The following is a 27,383-nucleotide window of genomic DNA, read 5'->3' as shown; positions in this document are numbered from 1 at the left end:
CAGATTTACACTGCTGGCCAGAGACAGGGCCAGCAAGATGGCATGGTGGGTAAAGGTGCTTGCTGCCAAGTCTGATGACCTGAGTTCAATCCCTGTGTCCCACACAGTGGAAGGAGAGAACTGACTCCTGCAAGCTATCTCCTGATCGCCACATGTGTGCTATGGCATACTTTTTTGAGTGCACACACACACAACTAAAAATAAGTTTAAAAAAAAAATCACAAGTAGGACTGGAGAGATGGCTCAGTGGTTAAGAGCACTGGCTGCTCTTCCAGGGGTCCTGAGTTCAATTCCCAGCAACCACATGGCAGCTCACAACCATCTGTAATGAAATCTAGTGCCCTCTTCTGGCACTAGAAGGCAGAACACTATATACATGATAAATAAATAAATCTTAAAAAAAAAATAAGTAGCTGGGTAGTGGTGGTGCATGCTTTTAATCACAGCACTTGGGAGGCAGAGGCAGGTGGATCTCTGTGAGTTCGAGGCCAGCCTGGTCCACAGAGTGAGTTCTAGGACAGCCAGTGCTACACAGAGAAACTCTGTCTTGAAAAACAACACCACCACCCCCCAAAAAACAAAAAAAGTAAATATGTTAATGTGTGTATGATTATGCTGTATGCTGTGTCCAAAAGTAAGAGAGTAAATTTAAAAGTATACCTAAAGTCAAGCTGGGGTTGGTAGAGTGCTTGCCTAGCATGCACAAAGGCCTGGGTTCATGGTCCCCAGCACTGAGTAAACTAGGTATTGTTTAATGTATCACAAATGATGGTACATTCCTATATCAACATTCAGGAGGTAGAGGCAGGAAGATCAAAAGGTAAAGGTCATTCTCAGATATATACTGAGCTTGTGGCTAGCCTGGACTACATAAGACACTTATCTCAAGCTGGGCCGTGGTGGCACACACCTTTAATGCAAGCAGAGGCAGGGGGATCTCTAGGAGTTCAAGCCCAACCTGGTCTAAGGACTGAGTTCTAGGACAGCTAGGGCTACACAGAGAAACCCTGTCTTGAAAAACAAAACAAAATGAAAAACCCCAAACAAATAAACAAACAAGACACCATCTCAAAAAACAAACAAAAACAATCAAACAAAAAATTTCTCTCAATAGACAGATATCCCAAACCTTTGCTATTTCCCCCTTTGAAAGGTACAGCCCAATTTCCATCCCATGTGGACTACTCTTGGTGGTTTGCTCAGAACAGACTGTGTCGAAGTGATAATTAAGTCCAAGATCAAGATATAAAAAACTTAGGGCCTTTTGCTCACACGCCCTGTCTTAGATCACTGACTCTGGGGAAAATCAGCTGCCAATTGTGAGGACACCGAGCTGCCCTAAGAAGAGGTCCACATAGCTATGAACAGAGATCTCCAACCAATAGCACATGAAGATTCTACTTGACACCACATCCCCAGCCCCGGGCCAGCCTGGAGAACTGCTCTCCATCAGTACTGTAACTTTAACTGTGCTTGACTGAGTCAGAACTCATCAGCTAAGCTCATCTTGAATACCTGTCCCCACAGAAACACAAGGAAAGGCATGAGCTTACCACATCATGTTTGGAATTACTAGTCACAAATTAACTGTATTATTACCAGATGCAACATTCCTAAGTCTTTACACTCAGAAATGGTCCTGGACCACAGGCTCCCTCTACTCCAGTCCTGGCTTTTACTGACTACCTCGAGCTATTGTGTAGGTTTTAGGTACTCTGTCTTGCTGTGCATATCTAGAAGCTGGATTCAAGGATTCACCAGAAGCAGAGAGAGAGGATACACAGGGCCGAGAGGGACGTGATAATGATGCAAAGGACTAAGGCAAACATGAGAACAAACTCTTAGTCGTTGTATTCCTTATATCTAAAACTTGAAGCTTTGCCCATATCCACCCATGTTTACTTACATCTACCAAGAAATCAAAGACCCGCGCATGCAGGGCCTTGGCGAGTGCGTCCCTGGTGTAGCAGGCCTGCTCCACATTGAGGGTCACGTGGATGGACTCCGATTTTCCTCCCCACTTACTATCCATCTGCCGGCTCGTTAGCTTCTCTTTTAGCCGGTCTTGGTTTATACCCAGCAGATACGCAGGAAAAGCCAAAACTGCAGAATATAAAACATGATTGTCTTTCAGAAATGTAATCATCACATGGAAGCCCTTGTGCGTGTGTGAGCAGATAATGGGCACCAAAGTTAACTTCTAAACTTCCACTCTATTGGTGAGGGCTTATCATCGATGCCGTGCACATCTCTGTTTGCTTTTCCCAGTTGTTTTAAGTCTGTAAATCAATCCCTCTGATTACCGAGACTTCTAGTTACTGAAATCAGTGGTCCAAAAAAGCAGGCAGGCCAGTCCTCACTTCCTCTGCCCCAACCCCCACACCTCCCACCCGGCCACTGAGATCACACCGAGAGACTGAAAATGGGCATTTCTCCATGCTTAAGGCAAAGACATCAACAGGAACTCAATCAACAAACATTTCTTTGGCTTTGAATAATGTTTTCCTCCTTTGGTGCAATGTTTTCATGGCCTCATTTACAAAGGACTTGTAACATCTGTTATCATGGACCCAGTAAGCCCAACAATCCCCGATTGATCGAACGCTCACATTGTGAGGGATTACAAAAAGCAGAAAATAAAGAGGAAAAGATAGTAAATAAGTAATAAACCCCGAAGGCCATCTAGAAATTCTATTAAATGAAGAACGCTCCTGGAAGGCAGAATGCATCTGAACAGATTACACAATTCTAGAAGAATTTAGAACAGGAAGCTATTAACGCTTTCTGGAGCCATCAAGGAAGGGACTTCACCTGGACTAGGAAGGGTAGGATTTGTACAGGTGTGGAGAGGGAAATGGTGTGTGCTGAGGGGAACAAGCTGGGAGGCAGAGGCATGGCTGGGCTGTGGGCTGTGTTGTGTAGATAAGTATCGGCTACAGCTGAAAGCTGAGATTAAGACTGGGATAGATTCCGATGCACTGGAGAAGGGTGTCTTGGATTGGGGGAGCAGGAGGCATTGGGGTCAGAAGGCCTGTGCGTATGTACTCCTGTTTGTGCGGGTGTGCACGTAGAGACCAGAGGTCGATGACAGATGTCTTCCTTGGACACTTCTCCATCTTACTTTTTGAGACAAGGTCTTCAACTGAACCTGGAGCTCATTGATTGGGCCATGCGGTTGGCCAGCAGCACACAGGGATACCCCTGTCACTGTCCCTCCAGTGCTGGGATGACATGTCACTAAGTACGACGTCTGTAGATGGGTTCTGGGGATTGACAGCAGGTTCTCATACCTGCATATTTCACCAACTGTGCCATTTCCCCACCCAGAAGGCTTTTAATGGACACATCACAGGGAGAGTCCTATGGAGATGGCATGTGCACAGAGGGGCTGATGTTACTGGTATCACAGTATACTAGTACTGCCTCACAACATGTACTGGGGTATTTGGGGATCTTCAGAGAGAAAACTAAAAGCTCCCATGGGTGTGGAAAGTTGTTTCAGACCATATCATAGACTTGCTAAGGGAAAAGCTATCAGGACCAATGGGATTCTCTTTATTTCTGGTCAGAATGTTCAAATCTGGATAAATGACACCATTCTTGGGTATGAAAGAGTATTCAGATTTCCTAATATAAATGATGAACTTTATAGATTGTAGACAGGTTGTTTTTTTTTTTTTATCAGGACCGCTGGCTCCCCAATAAATGACATGGAGACTTATTATTAATTATCAAAGCTTAAATTAACCCATTTCTATTCATTTACGTGTTGCCACTTGACTTGTGGAATAGATACAATTGAAAAATCTGATCTGATCTCTCTCTCAGTATAAAATGACGCTGATATAAAGAATGTGTTGAGATCCTGTGGATGGTGTCACTATTGTGGCATATATCAATCATCCCAACATTTATGAAGGTGGGGGCAGGAGGATTACAAGTTCAAGGACCTAGGCTAAACAATGAGATTACATCTAAAAAAAAAAAAAAAAACCCAATATATAACAACAACAACAAAAATCCCTAAAGGACCCTTTTAACAGTGAGAAGATACCATCAGCCTCCCAATAAAGACTGATCTCCATAGATAGCATGGAGGGTGTTGGGAATGAATGGACTGATGCTTCTCAGCATTAACTTTTAAAGAGAGTGAGTCAATAAACATGTCCATGAAAAAAACAACAACAGCAAACAAACAAAAAAAGCCAATACCAGAACAATATGCTTCCCATCCAAATGAGGATCTCACAGGTCTTCTGACCAGATTCCTTTCATAAAGACTCCGACGTATTGATTTTTTTTTTTTTTATCAAAAATCTACCTCTGAAGAATTGATTTTTCCCAATGATAAGCTAATTCTTCCTCTGTACTGAGTAAGGACAGAGGACAACCATGAATCACACTGGACATGTAGAGTTGTAGGGACCAGGAAAACATTCATCAAGCATCAGAGATGGAATAAGCCTTTCCCACCAGCATCAAGGAGGACATGTCTCACTAGATGCCAGAGGCCTTATTAGCAACGGTTCACAGAAGGGATGAGAAGACAGCTGAGGTGGTAAAGCTCTCACTGTGCAAGTGTGAGGACCTGAGTTCAATCCCCAGAACCCACGTAGAAAAGCCAGGTGTGGTGGTACATATTTGTAATCCCAGAGCTGGAGAGCCAGAGACAAGGAGTTGTCTGGGGTTCTCTGCCCAGCCAGCCTAGCCTAAATGGGGAGTTCCAGGTCCTAATGAGACACCCTGTCTCAATAAACAAGATGGACAGATCCTGAGGAACAACACCTGAGGTAGACCTCTGCCCCCCGCCACACACACACATGTGCACTTGCAAGGACACACAATCAATTATAGTAGCTGAGCATGGTAGCACACACCCGTAATTCCAGTTACTCATGAGGCTGAGATGGGAGGCCTTCAAAGTCAAATCCATGTTGGGGTCTCTATTGAGATTCCATTAAAAACTGAAAAATCTCCCTATTTGAGGTTCCATTGAATTGGAGCATACTCACTGGGACTTCTCTGGTCATTCATGGGAACTACACCGTGAACAGCTTTATACAATGAATAGTCAGCTCAATGTGTCTGTTTTGTAAACACGGGATTCTCCCCAAACCCGTAACCATGCCAAAAGTGGGGAAGAACTGAGCTGTCTGGTAAACGGTTCAGGCCGTTATCTTTATGGCCTTAGCTAAGAAAACCAAACAAGGCTGAGATGAGACCTTCTGAGACAAAACAGACAGGAGGGAGTGACCGGACATGTGCTATCCTTCCGAATCTTGGAGCTCTCCAGCAGAAGAGGGTGGACCTGAAGGGCGGCAGGCTCTTCAGAAACAAGGCACGGGGGTGTGGCCAAGAGCCAGAGCCACGAGCTTAGGCAGAGAGCTAAGCAGGCTAGAGGGGGAAGTACGGCACTTGGTTTGGACAAAATCCATGCCATGTTTTTCAAACACAAGGTTTTATGGCCTCGTATTTTCTTCTGTGGTTGCCCGAGTGCTGAAATTATAGTTTTGCTTAGCCTGACTTCCTCCAGGCTGTGAATTTCCATGAGGGCGTGTGAGTGGGGCCGAGGCTGGGGAAGAGCCTCAGCACTGAGGCTTGGGGAAGGAGAGGCAAGAAGCAAGGATTACTCAGAAGAGGTTGCTGTAAGACCAGTGGAGTTGTTCAGTCCTGGAAATCAGGAAGAACCTGGGAGGAGAATTCAACCCATGAAGTTTAGGAAGGAAGACTTAATGTGTAAGGTGAGGTTCAACCTACGTTTCCTACTTAAATCTGAACTACAGAGAAACAGAAAAGCCAAAAAAGGATGTAGCAAAATAAAATTCCTTCTTCATACAGTTAAAGGAAGTGGCAGGTTTGGGGATGTAACTCGGTCAGTAAGAGAGCTCGCCTTAGCATGCCCAAAGCCCCTGGTTCCACCCCCAGCATCACATAAATCAGGTGTGATGTAGAAGAAACTCAAAGTAATAAAGCGGATGTTATACAGGATTTACTAACGTTTTTGCGTAGGGGACATTAAGTCACACAAATGGGACGTAGCTAAAGAAGCACTGTCTCTAAAGTCCGCCAAAGAGAAGTAGTCTACTGAGTAGGCCTGTCAGAGACAAGGGATGCCAGGGGGTAAATGTCTACTCACCAGCACTGAGCAGCTTTTAGGCTCCATCCCCACGACAAAGGAGACTTTCACCCAGCCAACAGATCCCCATTCCCATCCCCAAAGACATACCACTCAAGAGGGGCAACACAGGCTGACAATTATCATTAAGTCTTGGTCTACTACTAAGTCCCCTGGTCTCTTATGGGGAAAAACATAATTCTGCCAGGTGGGCGAGATGACCCTGGGTAACAACCATTCGAAAAAGAACAACACGGGTGTACTTAAAATAATTCGGGCAACATGCAATACGTCTGCTGTGTAAATCTCCTGTCTGCCCGAGTGGCCAGACTTGCAGTTTTCTGTCTGTATGTAAATTGTCTGAAGTGCAACTTGGGCTGATCCAGAAAGAGATGTAAGGACGACAGTGTTCGTAGAATGCAGAAGCTAAACACATATATAATTCAGTAAAAACAGCTGTTACTTAGCTGTTAGCCTCAGTTGGCCAGGCACTTAAGAGTGTCCCATCATGTCTAAGTGTGAGGAGTGTGTTCTCACCAAGAAGGTGTATGTCTTCTGTAAAAGTGGTGCACACCTGTTACCTTGCCACTCGGGAGGTAGACACAGGAAGACCAGAAGTTCAATGTCATCCTTGGCTACATATCAAGTTTGAGGCAGCCTGGGCTACAAGACGAAGGCCAAGAGAAAGTAAATATGGTTTATTAGGCTTTGGTGAAGGTTTCTAACCTGTTTATCAAGGGGACAGGATGGGGAGGGCACATCGTCATATGAACTTGAACCCCTCAGTGGTTTTAAAGTAGTATTTTTTTTTCTTCAACCAAGTTCTTTAATATTTAATATTTAATCACATTCAGGTAATACTTAACCCAAAGTACACAGTTTTACTATCTTGATATGGAAAAGCACACAGCGTCTCATTTAAGGCTTGATTGGCTTCTCAGGAACATAAAGGAAATTCTATGTCCCCATCAGCCCAAGGCCCAATAGGTGGCTAGTTTGCTTTAGTGTGTCAGTTTGAAAGGGATTTTAGCCCTCCCCTTCACTAGGAAAAGCTGCTTTCTAATTATGAAAAGCACAGGTAGCTTGTATAAAGCTTGGACATATACTCAGACATAAGAAAGATGGGATGAACCAGAGTTATTCACCCGGCTTGTACCTCCGGAGTGCCGGAATCGCAGGGATGCGCCACCACGCGCTGTTTATGTGGTGCCGGGGACCAAACCCAAGGCTTTATGAGTGTCAGCTCCCAATTGAGCTACACGCCCCAGACCCCATCTTAAGACTTAGCAACAGATGGTGGTTAAATAACTCAGCCAAGCAACAGGATGCTATGCAGCTATAAAAAAGAAATGGCTACAGAATAATCTCCCAGACACAGTGCTACCTGGAAAAACAACCCTGGAAGCTCACACCCAGTCCAAAAGGAGGAGGGAGAATGTATGGACGGTCACTTTGCAACTCCCACCTCTGGGGACCCCGGGGACCACCAGGGAGGGGAGGCAGAGGTTGGCAAAGGCATAAACAGGTACCCAGTTAACCATGTTATTACTACACGACCAAGTGAAGAACCCAAAGAAGGAATGATGGCTAGGGCTGTGTGCTTCTCTGCTAAACCGACTTGGCTCATAGCTTAGCCCTCTCTCTGGCCTCCACTGTTCCACCATCCCTCAGGGAATTTCACAAGCAGTTACCAGTTTCACAAGCCTACCCCGCGTGTGCCAGGGAAGGCTGCGAACTCCGGATGTCATCACTGAACAGTGAACTCCTTGTTGCTTGGAGGGCCCAGGGACAGGCTTGCTGGATCAGGGTCTTGAACTGATACTCAAGTACAAGGAGGCAGTGAGGGGTTTACTTCTCAGGGGGCCAGAGAAGCCCAGGCTCCTTCCACAGACACCACTGCCATACCAGAACTGCTAAAATGATGTGGCTGGGTATCAGTGACCCTTTTGAACCCATGGGTGCATTAGTTACATGTCAAGGATGAAGTCCAGGGAGTCTACAGGCAGAGTTACCACTATGATTAGGTAATATTCCTAAGCTTCATGCACACTCTGCATTTTTACTGTTTTCTGGACCCTCCTTGTTAAAAATATTTTGTCTTTATCAGATAAAGATAGACATCGACAGCAGACGTTAGCAGAACTTCCCTCTTTTATGAGAAAAAAAAAAAAACCACCAAAAACATAAAAAAGGATCCTTATTTGGAATGGAAATCTCCCCACTGCATTGTCAGCAATGAGTGGGATACTATTTATTACCAAGCATCTAAAATTATCCCCAAAGAATTCTGAGAAGGGAAGAAATGCCTTCCTGGGTGGCTAGCGTGGGTGTGGGTTCTGAGAATGGCCTGGAGTACCAATGATGCCTGAGAGGCTGGGGTCACATGCCATAAGGTTTGTGGTAGATCACAGGCAAGGGGACCAGTTGAACTTACTGTAGGAAGGACCCTAGTTTCCTCTGAAAGAATAAAAACGACCATTTGAGTCTCAAGGATGTGGCTAAGACAGACGTGGTCACCAGAAATGTCAACCCAATGGCAAGGCTGATTTCTCTGTGTCCAGAAATCTAATCTAACTCAGCTCCGCGGGACAAACTGTGAACCCACGAGCACTCTACATCATATATTCTCTCACTTGCCTGTCAGGATATTCAGGTACCTATTTGTCATAAAGGCCAGGCCCAGCAAAGGTTTCCACCAGCTGACTCATCCGAGTCACTGGGCCAGTCCTTCCATCATCATTAAAGTGTGGCTTCATCCTTGAAACTAGACGGAGGGCCAGTGTGGTGGCTCAGTGGTTTCTGATGACCTGATTTCCATTCCCAGGACACGCATGGCAGAGGGAGAGAACCGATTCCCCAAAGTTGTCCTCTGACCTCCACATCATGCCATGGCCCCTGTGTGTACCCCCAAACTAAAAAATAATAATAAGCAAGACGTTTACTATTATATCAGGTTTAGTTCAAGGTTAAATTCTGCCAGGTCTCTCCAAGGTTCGTAGTGAATAGAAATAATTTTCATGTCATCTATGGTGTAGGACATGGAGGTGTGGGAGGGAAGAGTAGGAAAGAGGAAGAGGAGGGGAGAGAAAACCACACAGGAAAGGAGGGAGGGGGAAAAGGGAGGGAGAGGGAGAGAGATAAGACAACACAGAAGAGGGAAGGGGGGGAAGGGCAGGTGCACGAAAGAGATCCAGTCCCTCCTGAGCCATCTTGTTCTTTAGGACACATGACTTCTTATTTCTTTTTCCCTTTTTCCAAGACAGAGTTTCCGAGTCTCTGTGTGTAGCTCTGGCTGTACTGGATCTTGCTCTGTAGACCAGGCTGGCCTTGAACTCACAGAGATCCGCCTGGCTCTGCCTCCCGAGTGCTGGGATTAAAGGCGTGCACCACCCCCACCCGGCGACTTCTCATTTCTTACCAATGCACCTCACTAGCAGTCTAGGCCAGGCGAAGGGGTAGGTCACGTGTGACTGGAGGTAACCCCTCGGTCCCCTCACCCCACACCCCGGGCAGAGCTACTCACATTCTTCGCTCTCCACCGCGGCATAGTTGCCCACTTCTTTGAAGCTGATGTTTCCCAAGTGGAGAATGCCAGCCACAATCTGCAACACCAGCGTCTGCTCCTCTGAGAAGATGCCGATCACATTCATGGCGTGCTGGAAGAGAGAGAGAGAGAGAGAAGTTAGCCAGACAGGCTGGCTGCTGACTGTGTAAGCCGGGGGACAAACAGGGCACAAAGTGACTTCGTGTGTAGCTTAGCCTGCAATGATGATGGGAAATCTCCATCAAACAATGTGGTCAGTGACCTGCGTACTCACTCATCTTTTCCTGTGTGTGTACACAAGTGTGTGTACGTGCTTGTGTGTGTGTGCAGGAGCACATGTATGTGGAGGTCAGAGGTTGATGTTATGTGTCTTCATCGTTTGATTTCCGTGTTTATTTGTTTGAGACAGGATACCTCATTAAACCTGGAGCTCACTGATTTGGCTAGACTAGATGATCAACAAGACCCAGGAATCCTCCTGGTTGGGCCTCCCTCCCCAGAGCTGGGATTACAGTGTATGCTGCCAAGCCCTGCTGCTGCCACAGTTGCCCCTCTTCCTTCTCCTCTTCCTCCTCTTCCTCTTCCTCCTCCTCATGGGTTCTGGGAATCGAACTCAGGGCCTCAAGGAATTTGTTACAAGCAATTTGACAAGTAATTTGCTGGCCAAGCCACCATCTCCCTAGCCTTAATGTGCTATTAGAAGTCCTGCTGGAAGGGCAAATCTGTTTTTAAATACAATATACTCTCTAGGCTAGAGTGAGTTCCAGACAGCCAGGACTGTTATATAGAGAAACCTTGTCTTGGAACCACCGCCCCTCTATATGTGTGTGTGTGTGTGTGTGTGTGTGTGTGTGTGTGTGTGTGTGTGTGTGTGTGTATGCATATGTTTATGTGTATATATATATGTATATACATATATATACATACATACATACATACATACATACATACATACATACATACACATTCTCTAGGACCACCCTAGACCCTAGAAGATCTCCAAGAAGAGAGACACTCAGGGGACAGGAGTCTCGGCACGAGCTTCTAGGTCTGTCTTGTCCCATGTGTATTCTGGCTGCCAATCATCTCCAAGGATACTACTATCCCATCTCCAACCACACCAAGATGTCTTCCCCTTTGTGGAGAGGGAGATAGATAGATTTTATTAGCAAAACCATCTTTTAAAATCCTCAGGACTACAGACCACTAAGAAGCCAAGTTTCTGAGTCCATTAAAGTGACTGAGTCTTGGATTTCTGTAACTTGAGAGAACTGTTCCCTGGGACAATGTTAGGCCCTTCGTCCACAGTTTCTTCCTTGTTCCTGGAAGACTGTGGCTGGATGGTCTTGGGACCTGGGACTCATCCTGTTACTTCTGAGCGTAGACCAACTTCCCGCCCACTGGCCCTCCCTGCTCATTCTGGGCGCCCCTCAGTTCTCAGCAGACAAACAAGCCTGAGCTTGTTATTGACTCAAAGGACAATGTCAAAGCGGTCTTTGAAGGATAAGTGGATGGCAGGCCTACCTGTACAATGTTCTAGACTGGATGATTTAGCGTAAGCTCAGGCAGGTCACAAACCCTTGAAAATCTAGTGGTGTAACCTAGACTGTATGATGGGAACATCTCAGAGCACAATGATTGCCCTTTGACCTCAAAACTCAGGTAGCGAAAACAATCTTTGGAAACAGAAGAATGAGATCAATAGGATGAAAAAAAAACCAAAAACTGGAAAGTATTTTCAACTTTTCTTTTTCGTTTCAAAACAGGGTCTCACTATGTAGCTCTGGTAAGTCTTGAACCTCACTCTGTAGACCAAGCTGGCCTTGAACTCAGCAGGATCCACCTGCCTCTGCCTCTATGTGCCACTATGCCCAGCCAAAAACTATATATATATATATAAAATTTTTTTTTTACCTTTGTGTGTCTGTGTGAATGCATGCTATGTGTGTGCAGGTGCCCACAGATGTCAGAAGAATGTATTCGATCCCCTGGAATTCTGGGCAGGTGTAAGCTGCCGGATGTGGCTGCTGGAAACTGAACTTGAGTCCCCTGCAAGAATAGCAAGCCCTCTCCTCCAGCCCCTAAAATTTTCTGTGTTCAGCTAAGACCATAAGTGGCTTGTGGCCTTTCTAAGGAACAGCTCTCCACGCACTGGCTGCTCAGCAAACAAGCATGCTGAACTCATCCTCCCAATTGTCTTCGTCTATCAGAACACTCCTGCCCGAGGCTAATGGCGAGTTTAATTCTCACTCATTTCAAACCATCGTGCGACCATTGGGGCCTGGCTCTCCAGGGTGCTGAATATACCCACACTTACCAGGGTTTCCTGGAATTCCCGTTTGTCATCGATGTCATCCACCTTGTAGGACCCCGAGAGGCTCAGGTAGTAGTAGTAGTCCATGCTGGTGATGCCAAGGCTTTGCTTCTGCTCGGCAGAGGCGCCCTCGATGAGCTGCATGAGAGCACACAGGAGGCGTCAAGACAGGGTCCACAAATCACCCACAGTCACCTCATGGTTTCAGGATCACCATCCCCGAGCCCAGGTGTTGAAAACTCTCTAAGCTCGTATTCCAAAATTCTCAGCGGTTCTACCCTGCAGAATCCGAGTGAGTTTATAGAAATATCATTTTGGGTTGTAGTTGTCTTAACCCCAGATCCAGTTTTTAACTGCAAGCTCCAGTTTTTGTTGTTTATGGTGTATGGGTGTTGCCTGTACATATGTATGTGCACCATGCGCATGCCTAGTGCCCATGGAGGCCAGAAGAGGGCATCAGATCCCCTGGAACTGAGTTACAGATGGCTGGGAGACATGTGGGTTCTGGAAACTGAACCTGGTCCTCTGAAAGAGCACTCTTGAGTACTGAACCATTTCCCCAGCCCACCTTCCAGTTCGTAACGCTGATAAAGCCTGAGAGAGCTCAGTTTTTCTTCCTGTCAGCCCGAGAACTGAATGCTGTATTAGTGACCCTGGGGAAAAGTAGAATACAAAGTAGACCACAGCCACTGAGTTCCTGCCCAGCTTAGCTCTTCTATGCTTCTCGCCCCAGGGTGTGTATTTCAGAATAGCCACGGGTTATTTCTCTGGCACTCTGAAACCTCCTGACCTACTGAGTTCCTTTGCTCGCTTCATGCTTATGGTTCAAGAAGGGAGTTCTTTGCTTCCTGTTCCTGCCATGGTGCCTGCCACCTGTTGCCATGGTGTCCCCACCATGGCCTCTGACCCTCTGAACTGTAAGCCCAAATAAAATCTTTTTTTCCCATAAGTTGCCTTGGTCGTGGTGTTTTTTTTTTTTTTTTTTTTTTTTTTTTTGGTTTTTGGAGACAGGGTTTCTCTGCGTAGCTTTGCGCCTTTCCTGGAGCTCACTTGGTAGCCCAGGCTGGCCTCGAACTCACAGAGATCCGCCTGGCTCTGCCTCCCGAGTGCTGGGATTAAAGGCGTGCACCACCGCCCGGCGGTCGTGGTGTTTTAATCACAGCGGCAGAAAAGTAACTAATACAAGCACTGTCCCCAGTTTATTCGGTGCTGGGGATTGAACCCGAGGCTTCGTGCGTGCGTGCGTGCGTGCCAGGCGAGCACTCTCCCACCGAGCCTCATCCCCAGCCCCTGAACACTCTTTTGTTCCGCCCACTCCCTTTCCCCTATATTTGCTCTTGTCTGCAGACCACACCTCCCTCCTATTCAATCTTCTCGCTCAGACACACGCGCCCTTCTCTCTTGCATCTCCAAACACCCACTCCCCGGTTCTGCCTGCACATGTGGCTCTCTCTGCCTTCACTGAGAGTTGCTCCTTGACGCTGAGCTTCTTCAAGCCCCACAGTCCGCTTCTGAGCTCACTGGGATGTAGCCACACCCGATAGCGTCTCCTCTTACCGCTCTGACAAAATCGCTCTCCTGCCCTTCTTTCTCGTGGTTCAATCCGGCAGGCTGCTCTTGGTCTTGGCCCACTTCCTTCTCCCAAGAGCTTAGAGATTTGATCCTGAGGCTTTCTGGAGAGCAGCGCTGACCCCGCCAGGTCCCTTTATCCTACATATGTGTTCCCCTGGTCCTGGATAGATGCCATATTTCTCTCCATATTTGCTACGTACTTTTTTTTTTTTTTTAACAGAAAGGTACTGAAAGAATTGGTTGCCATTGAAGATGCCCGTGTAACTGAGAGATTGACTGTGAGCTTCTCCCATAAATTAATTTCTTTCTAACCTAGAGATCCTAGAACAAAACCAGACCAAAGAGAAAGCAAACTACGGATCCCTAATATGAAAATAATCATTAAGTTAACTCGAACATTACAGTTTCGAATATGGCATGCTTATATTTCTACATACTCAGGAACATTTTTCTAAATAGCTGGATGGGCAAGGTCCAGAGGCACATAATTATGATCTCAGCTACTTGAGAGGCTAAGGTAGGAGGATCACAAGTTTGAGGCCTGCCTGGGTTACCAAGTGAGTTCAAGGCCAGCCTAGTCACTCAGTGAGACTCTGTCTCAAAATAGAAGAAATAAAAAGAAGGTTGAGGCTCTAACTCTGGAAGAGTGCTTGCCTGGCACATAGGAGGCTGGGTTAGCTCTCCAATTCTGGACAATAAAAACAACAACTGAACTGGATGATTACTAAAGCCTGAAACACACTTAGAGCATCTTGAGGGCTGGGGAGATGGCTTAGTGGTTAAGCACACTTAACTACTCTTACAGAACTCCTGGGTTCAGATCCCAGCACCCACATGGTGGTTCACAAACATCTGTAACTCCAGTTCTAGGGGATCTGACGCCCTTTTCTGAACTCCACTGACATTAGGCATACATGTGGTACACAGACATATATGTAGGCAAAACATTTATACACATAAAATAAAATTTAAAAATCTAAAAAAAAAATCATTTTTTAAAAAGCATCTTGCTCTCTGTGCCGACCTAGACTCTGCTTGGGTTCTGAGGGCCTGAGGAGGGGTATTCTGAGCTTGCTCTGAGGGTCCCAAGCCTATTGAAACACACTCATCCAATAGTGAACCTGTTGTTGGTATCTGCCCCTGGACACTTGGCTCCCATCACCTGACTCCTTGCTCAACACCTCCTCCCGTCTCTCTCTGGGGTGCTCCCTCCTTAGTCATCCCTGATATTCCCATACCTCTGACTCTCCCCACACAAATTCCTACTTGGCAAATAAGCAAACAAACCTCTTACTTCCTTTTTGAAGTTTGTCAACAATTCCTGAATCATTTCACTTTGGGGAGATTTGCCTTGCTACCCTAATTGGAACTCAGCACTCCTTGAGAACAGGGGCATTTTTATGCCCATTTTACACACTTGCACAAACCCCGTGTGCATCTTTCTGGGCTTGTTAGGCTACCGCCTACCCCTGAGGGTTGAGAGGGAAAAAACTGATCATATTCATGCTACCGCACACTTGGAGATCTGAAGACAACCAGAGGCTCTTTCTCACCAGGTGGGTCCCAGGAATTGAACTCAGGTCCTCAGGCTTGGCCTCAAAGGTTTTTCTCCTCTGAGCCATCTCACTGGCCTCCCCAGTTTTGTTTTTTTAATATGGAGAAGGAAGAAACGAGTGAGAAAGAAAATCTATGAAGGAAAACCTGGTAGAAAATGTGGAAGCTCCTTTCTCCCGGGTTCCTCATCACCACTCTGGACTTTTCCAAAAGGAAGTTGGAGATCTTGCCACCATCTGGTTCCCCACCTGGACTGAACTGGATTTCAAAGTATTTTCCCTGCAAGAAAATTAGCAATTTCCTTTAGTACTTGATAAACAAAAACACAGTGCTCCAAACAGACTTTGAATACAGGGTATAATTCAAGGAAATCCATTACTGGAAGACATTCGGGTTACCCCCGGCTCTGAGCTAGACTTCCTAACTTTTTTCATAGCAAACAATACCCCCGAGCTTGCCAGTCACACGGTTCTGCATTCAGAGGATCGATCCCAGGGCCAGACTAAATAAGGAGATGCTTGTAATCGCTCACTTTCTCCCCATTTATGTCTGTCTGAAGACTGGGACAGAAAACCATAGAGTGCCAAGGTTGCCACATTGTTCTTCTAGAAGGGTGTATTAATCTTCAAACCAGCAGGATTCTGGTTACCATTCTCTATAATGCTTGCCTATCTAAGATACAGAAAATTGATATGGCTTTAAACTTATGTTTCCTAATAATTAGTGAGAGTATCATTTGATGCTATCAGGCACAGCAGAGAGAGAAAGACAGACAGACAGACAGACAGACTTTTCTCCTTTTTGATGTCATTAAGCATGACACAGAGAGAAAAAAAAACTATACTCCCACCCCCCATTAGGGTTATATGGTTATAAACATAGGGCCCTTGTTATTTCTAAAGACTGACTAAGTTATCCTCTCAGAATAACAGGAAAAGGCAAGGGTAGTCATAGCAATGTTTCCCCTGCTCTCTAAGGAAGGCGAGTATGAGTGGGTAGCTAAAGGGTTAAAGTTGGTATGTCTATTTTTGCAAGGCAGGTTAAGAATGATAATTAGGGGAGAAAGGTCATGTGGAAAATTCATTCACAGCATCTTTCTTTTGTCGTTGCCTAGAAAGGTCAGAAGAAAACATGCCGAATACGAAAGCTGAAGCAAGCAAGAATAATAGCAGGCAATGGGGAGCGTGCAGCAGGTTTCACAGAGAGCCATCGGAGACCTTGACAGTGACTACCTGAGACCGCCGGAAGACGTCTCTAGGAAGTAAGACCTTCCTTTCTGAATAAAGGCCAACACCAACATGGTGGTATACATCTGAATTCCAGCACTTGGGGGTGGGGGTGGGGCATAGACAACCATCCTAGGCTACATAAAGAATTCAAGGCTAGCCTGGGCTATGTGGGAGACTGTCTCAAAAGAAAAATCATTAAATGAAAAAAATTAAGTAAATGCTTTTTTTTTTTTTTGAAGTGAAAAAGAAACTGTTTTTCTTTGAAAGTCCCACCCACTATTTATCTTGAAAACAGCCCACTGTCAGCCTCACAGATGGCGCTTGCCTGAGTGCCAGACAGGCTGTATGGTTGAAATAGGACACTAAATCTCTAGGTATTTTTCTTTCTTTCTTTCTTTCTTTCTTTCTTTCTTTCTTTCTTTCTTTCTTTCTTTCTTTCTTTCTTTCTTTCTTTCTTTCTTTCTTTTTTTAAAGATTTATTTATTTATTTATTATGTGCACAGTGTTCTACCTGCACATATGCCTGCAGGCCAGAAGAGAACACCAGATCTCATTACAGATGGTTGTGAGCCACCATGTGGTTGCTGGAAACTGAACTTAGGTCCTCTGAATGAGCAGCCAGTGCTCTTAACCACTGAGCCATCTCACCAGCCCCTCTAGGCATTTGTATTTGTTTTTGTAATACACCTTTTGGCCTTTTGGAATGGTCACATTTCAATACTCCACTGCCAAGACTTCCAGTCAGAAACATTTAAGAAAGGCATTCACAACAAGGCAAGGGTGACCTTGTCCTAACCCTGGGTACACGGAGTTAGGAGGCGCTGTGGCCAGGGGCTCTTCATTCTGTGAGCATACAGAAAGCAGATTCAGAAATCCAGGGGAGGCAGGGAGAAGCCTAGAGGAAGGAAAGTCTACCAGGTGCTCCCTTACCCCAAGTGTCCACTCCCTGAAGACCAAGCTCGAAGGAGCCAAGTCCCTGCAAGCAGGCCTGGATCTCGGGCTTTCCACCCCTGCAAGCAGGTCTGGATCTCCGGCTTTCTCTAGTCTACTCATTTCTTTCCTTCAGGCACCTGAAGACTTCCACAGGACAAGGACTCTCCCTTTCATCAACTGTTATTTTTCTTACTAAGGCAACTCAAGAAGTGAGCCAGTTTTGAAGTTATCTTGTTTGCATTCAAAACTCAAAATAATTTCTGCCAAAGGACACACTGCTTAGAAGGTAAGGGAGAGACTGAAAAGCCCGTCCCTTCAGGATGCGGGAGGTACTCCCGGGACCGGAGTCTGGACACTTACGAATCGGCTGGAGTTGTTGTTGCGCACTGTCTTGGCGTTCCCAAAGGCCTCCAGGAGGGGGTTGGACTGCAGGATGATATCCTTGACATGCTGTTGCAGCAGACAAGAGGGCATTAGGAAGATAATGGATGCTCATCACATGAGGTCAAACTCAACTTCCCCCCAAGTCCTGCTTTCTGAATATCGTAAGGTAAGAGGCCCCCATCCATATGTCCTGGAGAGTTTCTGGATAGTTCATTGTAGTTTTGCTTTGTTTAATTGAGATAGGATTTTACTATGTAGCCCTGGTTGGCCTGGATCTCACTATGTAGACCAGGCTGGCCTCAAACTCACAGAGATAGATCTGCTTCTGCCTCCTGCGTGCTGGGATTGAAGATGTGCATTTCTATGCCCAATTGTTTTTTTTCTTTCTTTCTTTCTTTTGAAACAGAGTGTCATGTAGCTCAGGCTAGCCTCAACCCTGATATGTAGCTGAAGATAACTTTGAACTCCAGATCCTCCCACCCCTCTTCCCAAGTGCTAAGATTACAGGCATGTGCCACCCCACATGGTTTACACTGTGCTGGGGATCAAACCCAGGGTTTGTGCCTGCTAATCAAGTACTCTGCCACCCAAGCCACCTCTGCAGTTGATAATTTATTAATGTATTCTTGCATGGCCACAGAATCCTACTTATGTGACTAGGTTTTCCAGCTCCTCTTAGTTTGAAGCAGCATCCTAAAGCTGGGGTGCCACCAGGAGCCCAGAGGCCACACTGGTCTGGGACTGGTTTTCCATGCTGCTTGCTGTGACTCCCTCCTGCGCTCCTGGGTAAGGTGACAGTCACAGTGGGGAGGAAAGAGAAGCATGAAGAAGCTCGCCATTGCATCTTATCCCAGTGTTCCACCCCCGACACTGGAGCCAAGACTTAGCTAGATGGCAATGAATCAGTTTCTCCTTCCCAAACATCTATAGAAACACAATCTTATGTTGTCTCAAACTTTAAATGTGCACCAGTCCCCTGGGAGTCTTGTTAAAATGCAGAAGTAGGTTTAATAGGTCTGGGGCAGGGCCCAGGAAGCTGCATTTCAAAGCACTCCCTGCTCCCAGGGAGCTTGCAGCCAAGGCTGGGTCAGACCCTCAGGACCCACACGGTGGAAGGAGTGACCTAACACCCTTAAGGCAGCCCTGGCGTTACTGCCTCTTCCAGGGTGGATTCACATTGAGGTCAGCCAGGACCAAGAGCAAGCACATCTTATGACACAGCTCCTAGCCAACAACAGGAGAAGAATTTAGCGCGCACACTCCAGTCCTATGCCAGATTTAGAGGCGTGCAAAACACATCACAGACATGAGGCTTCTCAGCGGATAGGACTCAGTGCTGGCTTTGGACAGTGACTCGCTCCTTCTACGTCTAATCATTCACATGCTATGATTAAATGTGTTCCAGAAACAACAAGTCTTCTGGCTCATGCTCTTGAGCTACTGACTAATTTGAAGCCAAGAGTTCTGGATCAATGTCCTCAAAGGAAAACAGGAAGAGAAAAATCAACATTAACCGTCTGCAGCTTGGCCACTGGGTCACAGGCCATAACAAACAGGGCTGGAAGAAGGTACTAAAACTGACTATGGGACAAGCCTATATGCTCCCCTGGTACCCTCAAACATCCCAGAGGAGAGAATGCCACACGCTTAGGAGGGAACATCCCATTCCACACGAGCAGTGATAGTCACTAGCTCCAAAGCAAACTCTGGGTGGTCCCACCATCCGGTCAGTTCCAGACTTAGCTCCATACCTAAGCTGCCTCTCTCCTTTACAATCCAGGGCTGTATATAAACTTTGCATATCTTTTAAGGTCAATTTGGAATGTGTGAATCTTTATTATTCCTCTCAATCTTATTTTTACAGGCTAGATGTGCTACACCACTTAATGATACTCCAGTTTTTCTTAGGGAGACACAGGAAGAAATGATCTTGAAGCTTTTCCCATTAAAAATAAAATCATATCCTTATTTATTATTTTTTTTTTAGAGCTTCTTCATGCTTCTTTTTGGCTGCAGTGCTGGGATTAAACAAACCCAGGACAATGGATTCAGGCATGCTAGGCATGCATTCTTTCTCGCCTCCCTTTTATTACTTTTTATTATTTATTTATTTAGGTTTTTTTTCAAGACAGGGTTTCTCTGTGTAACAGTCCTAGAACTCACTTTGTAGACCAGGCTGGCTTCGAACTCACAGAGATCCTCCTGCCTCTGCCTCCCAAGGAATGGGAGTGTGCCACCAATATCAGCTTTCTTGTAACATCGGCCATCTTTTAAAAGATGGTTTCATGATGCCCAGACTGGCCTCAACCACGCTACCCTGAACCCTCCACTTTCTTGCCTCCACCTCCCTAGTGCTAGGATTATATGCATGTAACCACCACAGTTGGTCTACGCAGTGTTGGGGATGAACCCCAGGGCTTGGTACAAGCTAGGAAAGTTCTCTCGCCCAGCCCAGCCAAGCTTCTCAACTCTGAGCTCCATGCCCAGCTCAAGAGATCAGCTGAACCCTTAGCTCAGCTGATAAAGTGGTTACCTAGCATTCATGAAGCCCCGGGCTCCATCCCCAGCTCCAAATAACCTGGACATGGTTGGTGACACATTCCTGTAACCCCAGAGGTAGAGGCATGAGGTTGAGAAGTTTAAGACTATCCTTGACAACTTAGTAAGATCCCATCTCAAAACAACACCAAACAACAAAACATTAGAACTGCTGTGTGAGATGGTGCCTATGTGTAACTCCCTAGATTTTACTGAGACAGCCTTCATAGACCTGTGCTATCAGATGCTCTGATCAGTAACAAAAATGACTGTGCTCCAACATTTTTTTTTTACCAGCAATGTTTATAAGAACTACAGGAGTTCTGACAGTGTGATAGGTATAATTATTATTATTGATGATGATAGTGGAGTTTTTGTTTGTTTTCTTGTTTTGTTGAGAAAGAGAGATTCATATAACCAAGTCTGGCCTTGCTAGCCTTAAACTTGCTGTGTAGTCAAGCCTTGAACTTCTGATCTTCCAGTTTCTACCTCTGAGTGCTGGGATTAGAGGCATGCACCTTCATGCCTGATGCATGTGGTGCTGGGAATGAACTCAGGGCTTTGTGTGTCCAGGTGAGCTTTCTACCAGGTGAGCTAGACAGATCCCCAGTTCTGATGTAGCTTTAATACAAATTTCTCTTATTTTTCATGTTCAATAAATAACTTCAACTTCCCTTCATCTCAGCTACCTTTCATGTCTCTCTTTCTCCGTTTGAATGGCGGCCCTTTTGATTAATTCCTAAGAGCTCATTACATATTAGAAATCTCACTATGAACACATAGTTTCTTTGTGCATTTCATGTACCTTGGTTACACAACCTGTGCTCTGCAAAATAGATTCTTTGCAAAGCTGCAAATAGATCAAAAGTGTGCGTCACCGCACGCAGCTACAGACAGAGTTTCTGAGCCCGCCGCAGACTCACCTGGACCTTGGGGCCTCCTCCGGACACTCTGGAGACGTAGCTCATGATGTACTTGGCAGCCACTGTCTTCCCAGCACCGCTTTCACCACTGAGGAGAGAAGGACCAACACCATGAAGTGGTCCCTGCCAGCTCCTTCATCCACTGTCTCCACATGAACAAGTCACAGAGAAACCAGGAAGAAAGGACTCAGGTGGGCGTGGGGACCAGCATGGAGCGAGTTGAGAAAAGTGGGGGCCACAGCAGGAACAACTCACTGCTCTGACCTGGGTGAGCGTGGCATAGACTGAGCCTTTACCAGTGCCATGCACAGGCCAGACAGCTGAGTTTTCTTTTCTTTTCTTTTCTTTTCTTTTCTTTTCTTTTCTTTTCTTTTCTTTTCTTTTCTTTTTTTAGTGATTTCTTTTTATTTTATGTGCATTGGTGTTTGACCTGTATGTATGTCTGTGTAAGCGTGTTGGGGCCTCTGGAACTGAAGTTATAGACAGTTGTGAGCTGCCATGTGGGTGTTGGGAATTGAACCTGGGTCCTCTGGAAGAGCAGCCAAGTGCTCTTAACCGCTGAGCCATCTCTCCAATCCCCAGTTAAGTGGTCCGATCACAGGAGGCATGATTAGGAAACTATAAATATCAGAAGGATAGAATTTTCCAGGCATTACAAGTGACATCCACACACATTTTTGTATATGGAAAAAAGGAGGCTATGAAGTAATTTCACCTCACATACTCCACTCTAATTATAGACAAAACAGAGTTAGAATTTCATCTTTATTGTTGAGACAGGGTCTCACTACATAGTTAAGGCCGGCCTTGAATTCAAAATCCTACTGCTTCAGTGCTGGGATCTAAGGCATGCATGAGCCACCGCCCCCAGTCAACAGAAATGATTTTTGAAGGACTAGGGTATAGTGCAGAGGTAAGCCTCCTGAGATGCATGAGGCCCAGGGTTCAAGTTCAAAAGGCCCCATTTTTCAAAATATTAGCAGAGATTTTGGTCAGGGTAAGGCGACAATGGGAAAACTGTTTATCTGGGATAATTCTTTCCCAACCTTTTTGTCATGCCGTGCTATTTTGTTTATATATACATACACATAAATATACATGTATCTAGACATATATATGGAAATGTATATATATACATATGAATGTATATGCAAAAATGGGCACTCTGAGGCTTCAGACTCTGCCTTGATGTAATGCAAGCTTCCTTATTTTAGAAGTGCTAAAATTAAATGATGAGGCAATATTAATCACATCCTGAGAAACAAAGACTACCTTCCGCTGGGTGGCCAGAGTGCACAGCAGTCGCCTTTTGTTAATAGTCTGCTCTCCAAAAAATCCCCATTCTTCCCTCAAAATCCCCCTGAATTCAAAATGACCTCAATTCCAAACATGCTCGACTCCATCTGAAGCCTCATCGTTCTGTGTGTAGCCTAGGTGTTGCCAAAATAGAGCTTGTTAAAGAAACCCACATCTAGAAAAGGACCCAGCATGAAAACTGCAGGCTGTCCTAAGCTCATAGGTTCATACTTGTTGTTCTTGGTAGTCAAGAGACCGGAGGTGCACATCTTACGTCCTATGAAACTCAAAGACTAGGTGACATCAACAATTGTTTCCAATTGTAGAGTGCTCTCCCCCCAGCCACCATTGTCAGAGCAGCTGCGGCTGCGTACAAGCAGCCTTCAAGAGCCTGCTTGTTAGGTGTCGATGTTGGGGCAGAGGAGAGGGTGGGCGGCGGGTCATTGGATCCTCACCTGGATCTCCTTTCCAGCTGTATGTGATTTTTGCCCCAGCTGCAGCTGGCCTCACAGAGGCTCTATTTTATGACTTACTTTATAAGTTGTAACAGTGTAAACACTGAAGAACTTTGGAAAAAGGAAGTGAGGCGTTACAGAAACAGTTACGATAATTATGAGACTGTAACAAGTACAGACAGGGCAGCTAAGGCTCCACGGCAATAATGTATCTGGAACAGGTTGATAACAATATAACAATAACACAGGAAAAAGAAAGGGCAGGACAACTAGAAAAGATATTCCTTGGTCCTAGTTGGCTCTGTGTTGCTGTGATAAAACATCATGATAAAAAACAACTTAGGGAGGATGGGATTTATTTCGTTTCCAGCAGGGCATCATCAAGAGACACCAAAGCAGGAACCCAGAGGCAGGAACCCAGAGACCACAGGAGTTCTGCTTACTGGCTTGCTCCCTGTGGCTTGCTCAGTTTGTTTTCGTATATACCCCAGAACCACCTGGACCCTCCCACATCAATCATTAATCAAGAAAATGCCCCATAAACATGCCTACAGACAATCTGAGGGAGGCAGCTTTTTCCTTGAGGTTGCTCTTCCCAGATGACTCTGGCTTGTGCCAGTTGATAAAAAAACCGGCACAGACCTGTTAGGTGGCTGCTACATAAATGATTCTTTTCTCTCTAAAATTTCATCATGCTGAGCATTGAACCCCGAGCTTCATGCATGCCAGGCAAGTGATCTACCACTGAGCTACAAACCCAGCCCTGATAGTGATGTGATTTCTTTTTTAAAAAATAATTATTATTTTATTTTTAACTACTTGTATGTGCGTGGCTATGTGTGGGTATGTGCACATAAGTGCAGTGCCTATGGTGGCCAGAAGGGGGTATCAGATTCCACTAGAGCTGGAGTTAACAAGCAGCTGAGGGTCATCCAACATGATTGCTAGGAACTGAACTTGGGTCCACTGTGAGAATACTACATACTCTGAACCACAGGCCATTTCTCAAGGCCCTGTGATTCTCTTAATGCTTACATTTTTATTTTGTTTTTATGGTTCTATTGTGTGCGAGTGTGTGTGTGGTGGGGGTGTTTGTATAGATGTAGGTGTCATACAGGTGCTTGTGCATATCTGTGCACACGTGTGTGGAAGCCAGAGGATGTCAGAATGTCTTTTCCATTACTTCCCACCTTATCTATCTATCTATCTATCTATCTATCTATCTATCTATCTATCTATCTATGCATGCATGTATGTATCTATCTATCTATCTTGAGGTAGGGTATCTATCTATCTATCTATCTATCTATCTATCTACCTACCTACCTACCTATCTATCTATCTTGAGGTAGGGTCTCTCACTGAACCCACAGCCTCCTATTGATTGGCTAGACTGGCTGGCTACTGAGCTCTGGGGATCTGCCTCTCCCCCGACCATTCCCAATGCCTGGGTTACAGAGGGCTTACCATTATGCCTGGCACTTAAGTTTTTGTTTTTGAGACAGGCAATTAACTATGTATTTTATATTTTTCAAAACATCTTTTCACAAAAAAGGAAAGATCACATCACAATGATAATGAATATTCATCACTTTCATTGCATTACTATTCAACTTTTTTATATATCACCATGACTAATCAGGTTTCTGTAAATTTACATTTTTGTATTCCTTAGAATAAGCTGCCAGAGAGAAAACCACAGCAAACCTAGGAGAGTTCTAAAGTAAAAGTCTAACTATCCCTTTTTAGTGCCCTTGTTTAATAGTGTGACCAGACATGATTTACTGTGTCTCTTAAAAAATGTTTTTAAATGGGGGTGGGGGGAGGCACTCATGCCAACGGTGCTCATGTGGAACTCAGAAGTCAGGATGATTTGAGGGAGATGGTCTCAACTTCAATCTTGTGGATCCTAGGGAATGAACTCAGGTCACTGGGTAAGAAGCATCTTTGAGGACCGACCTGTCTCCCAAACCTGATCAAACATTGTAGCTCATTGTTTGAAGCAAAAGAGCAGAATTATAATGGAGAAAGTAACTCTTTTTCACATATTAAAATAAGTAATGTCAGGTCCAAAAATAGGACATCCGCATTCTCAGTAGCTGTGATTTTCTTTTCTAGGCAATTTAAAATAATTAGTTCTGGCTAAACATTGATCTGAATGCTCGTTTCTTGGTTTCAGTTCATAGGCACTTAAAGGAAAACTTTATTGATCACAGCCGGTAATTTGCTCAAAATAATGGCACAATAATGGGATGTTCCATAATACTGAAGCTTACAGTATATATAACCATAATTGCCCTGGCCTGCTGAGAGGGGAAAGCACTGTCTAATGTGAAGACACTATGAAGACATGAGACATGATACAGCACACCCCAAACCACTCACTCGGTAGCTCACAGCAGCCATAGCAATTGCCCTCACCTGTGTATACAGACAATCTTTCCTAATTCCATTGTTCGGTTTGACTTCTAGGGAGAAAGGGCAGAAAATGGTGGAAGTTCAGCTGGGCATGGTGGTGCATGCCTGCAATCTCATCCCTAGGCTGGGGGAGGAGGATCAAATTCTGTGATAGTTTGAGATACACACAGCAAGGACCGTCTCAAACCCTAAGGGCTAGGGACGTAGCTCCACCGGAGAGCGCTCACCTCACATGCTGGCCTCGTTAGTGTTGCTATTACTATGATGGAGCATCATGACCAAAGGCAACGTGGGGAGGAAAGGGTTTATTTGGCTCACACTGCCACATCATTGTTCATCATTGAAGAAAATCAGGACAGGAACTCAAACAGGACAGGAACCTGGAGGCAGGAGCTGATATAGAGGCCTTGAAGGAGAGCTGCCTACTGGCTTGCTCATCGAGGTTTTCTAAGTCTGCTTTCTTATAGGGCCCAAGACCAATAGCCCAGGGGTGGCACCACCCACAATAAAACAGGCCCTCCGGCATCAATCATTAACTAAAATAATGCCCTACAGGCTTACTTGAAGCCTGATCTAAAGGAGGCATTTTCTCAACTGAGGTTCCCTTTCTTCAGAGGACTCCAGCTTGTGTCAAGTTGACATAAAACAAGCCAGCATACATGCCAAAGGCCCTGATTTTGATTCCCAATGCAGAAAAAGGAAACAAACAAACAAACAAACAAACAAACAAAACAACCCAAAAACTCCTTTATAAATTAGGAATGGGGGTAGGGTGGGGGGCTGGCAAGAGGGCTCAGCAGGTATAAGCATTTGTTGCCAAGCCTTGCAACCTGAGTTCAGTCCCCGGGATGCAGTGGAAAGAGAGTATTGAATCCTACAAGTTGTCTTCTGAACTACACACATTGCTGTGGCACACATGCACACACACACACACACACACACACACACACACACACACACACACACAAATGAATAAAAAGTGAAAAAAATTAAGAAATTAAAACCTCACCAGTGATCCTTAACTAGGACAGCTCAATGTTCTAGATTCTCTCATCATCAGAACTCTAACCTCCAAGGGCAGTTTAGACTAGGAACACTTAACTGGTATAGTGCCCCAGTGTGCTCCAGAGATCAGCAATTCAAAATCAAAGTCAAGACAGACTTTATAGGAAATCCCAACCCAAACAGGAAACAATGGGACGTTTGTGTGTTAGCTGTAAAAGTTGAAACTTCAGCCGTTTACGGTGTTGTGTTTCTAACTGGATTCTAGGGGACTGTAACTGCTTTTGTGAGTCAGGCTGTTCCTGGCTTCCAAAGCAACCGGGCTTCCAATTCCCTTCCAGTCACTCTAGCAAGTGTGAAAGCATTTCAGCTTTTGTGTTGCTGACTCAGACATCTTGACTGCTGGAAGACTCCATCCTGGGTCTGGAGATCTCTCAGCACTGTTTCTCCAGAGCTGCTGTGTCCTTGGGGCCCACGGGATGAATACAAATGAGGTGCACTTGTATCTGTTTGGGTTTCAGGAACTGTGAGGCGAAACAGTAACCGTACATAACACTTTTCCCCCCCAGCACACAGGGTCAAAGTCCTCTTCTTGACGATGTGATAGAAGGGCTGTGGCTCTAGCCTAGGATGAGCTGACGGCCTCCTGAGGAATCTTTTTTTTTTTTAAGTACAGATTTAAAATAGTATGTTTTTATTTTCATTTGTTTGTGTATGTACGTGTGTGTACCACATGCGTACAAGTGCTTGTGGAGGCCAGAAGAGGGCATCAGATCCTCTGAGCTGCAGTCACGTGAGGGTAAGTGTGAGCCACTTGATGTGGGGGTGCTGGGAACTGAAACCCGGTCCTCTGAGAGAGCAGCAAGTGTTCTTGCCTACTGAGGCATTTCTCCAATTCCCACCTGAGGCATCAAAGCAAGCAAGCTGTATTGACAATGGTCAGATAAGAGTATTTGGGACTAGTGGACTGTGTCTTAGAAAAAGTTTCTAAAATCAAATAACAAATATTTAATTCCCATTGAGATAGGAAAAGTTATCCGAGGAGGATGTGTGTGTGTGTGTGTGTGTGTGTGTGTGTGTGTGTGTATACACATGTGTGCAAACGG

General features: G+C 45.3%; 1 protein-coding gene across 1 annotated transcript in view; it reads right to left on the bottom strand.

Moving 5' to 3' along the window:
• Positions 1-27,383, bottom strand: part of Myo1e (myosin IE) — a 205,342-nt gene that overhangs the window by 69,023 nt on the left and 108,936 nt on the right. Inside the window, exons 5-10 of the mRNA XM_006979281.3 lie at positions 21,107-21,194; positions 17,622-17,711; positions 15,247-15,378; positions 11,977-12,111; positions 9,639-9,771; positions 1,907-2,103 (exon numbers count right to left, since the gene is read on the bottom strand). Of these exons, the coding sequence (XP_006979343.1) occupies positions 1,907-2,103; positions 9,639-9,771; positions 11,977-12,111; positions 15,247-15,378; positions 17,622-17,711; positions 21,107-21,194 (775 nt within the window). The remainder of the gene's footprint in view (positions 1-1,906; positions 2,104-9,638; positions 9,772-11,976; positions 12,112-15,246; positions 15,379-17,621; positions 17,712-21,106; positions 21,195-27,383) is intronic.

Source organism: Peromyscus maniculatus, chromosome 7, assembly GCF_049852395.1.
Source record: "Peromyscus maniculatus bairdii isolate BWxNUB_F1_BW_parent chromosome 7, HU_Pman_BW_mat_3.1, whole genome shotgun sequence".
NCBI classification, from domain to species: Eukaryota; Metazoa; Chordata; class Mammalia; order Rodentia; family Cricetidae; genus Peromyscus; species Peromyscus maniculatus.
The sequence above is the reverse complement of the archived record's forward strand: the minus strand, read 5'-3'. Positions and strand labels throughout refer to the sequence as shown.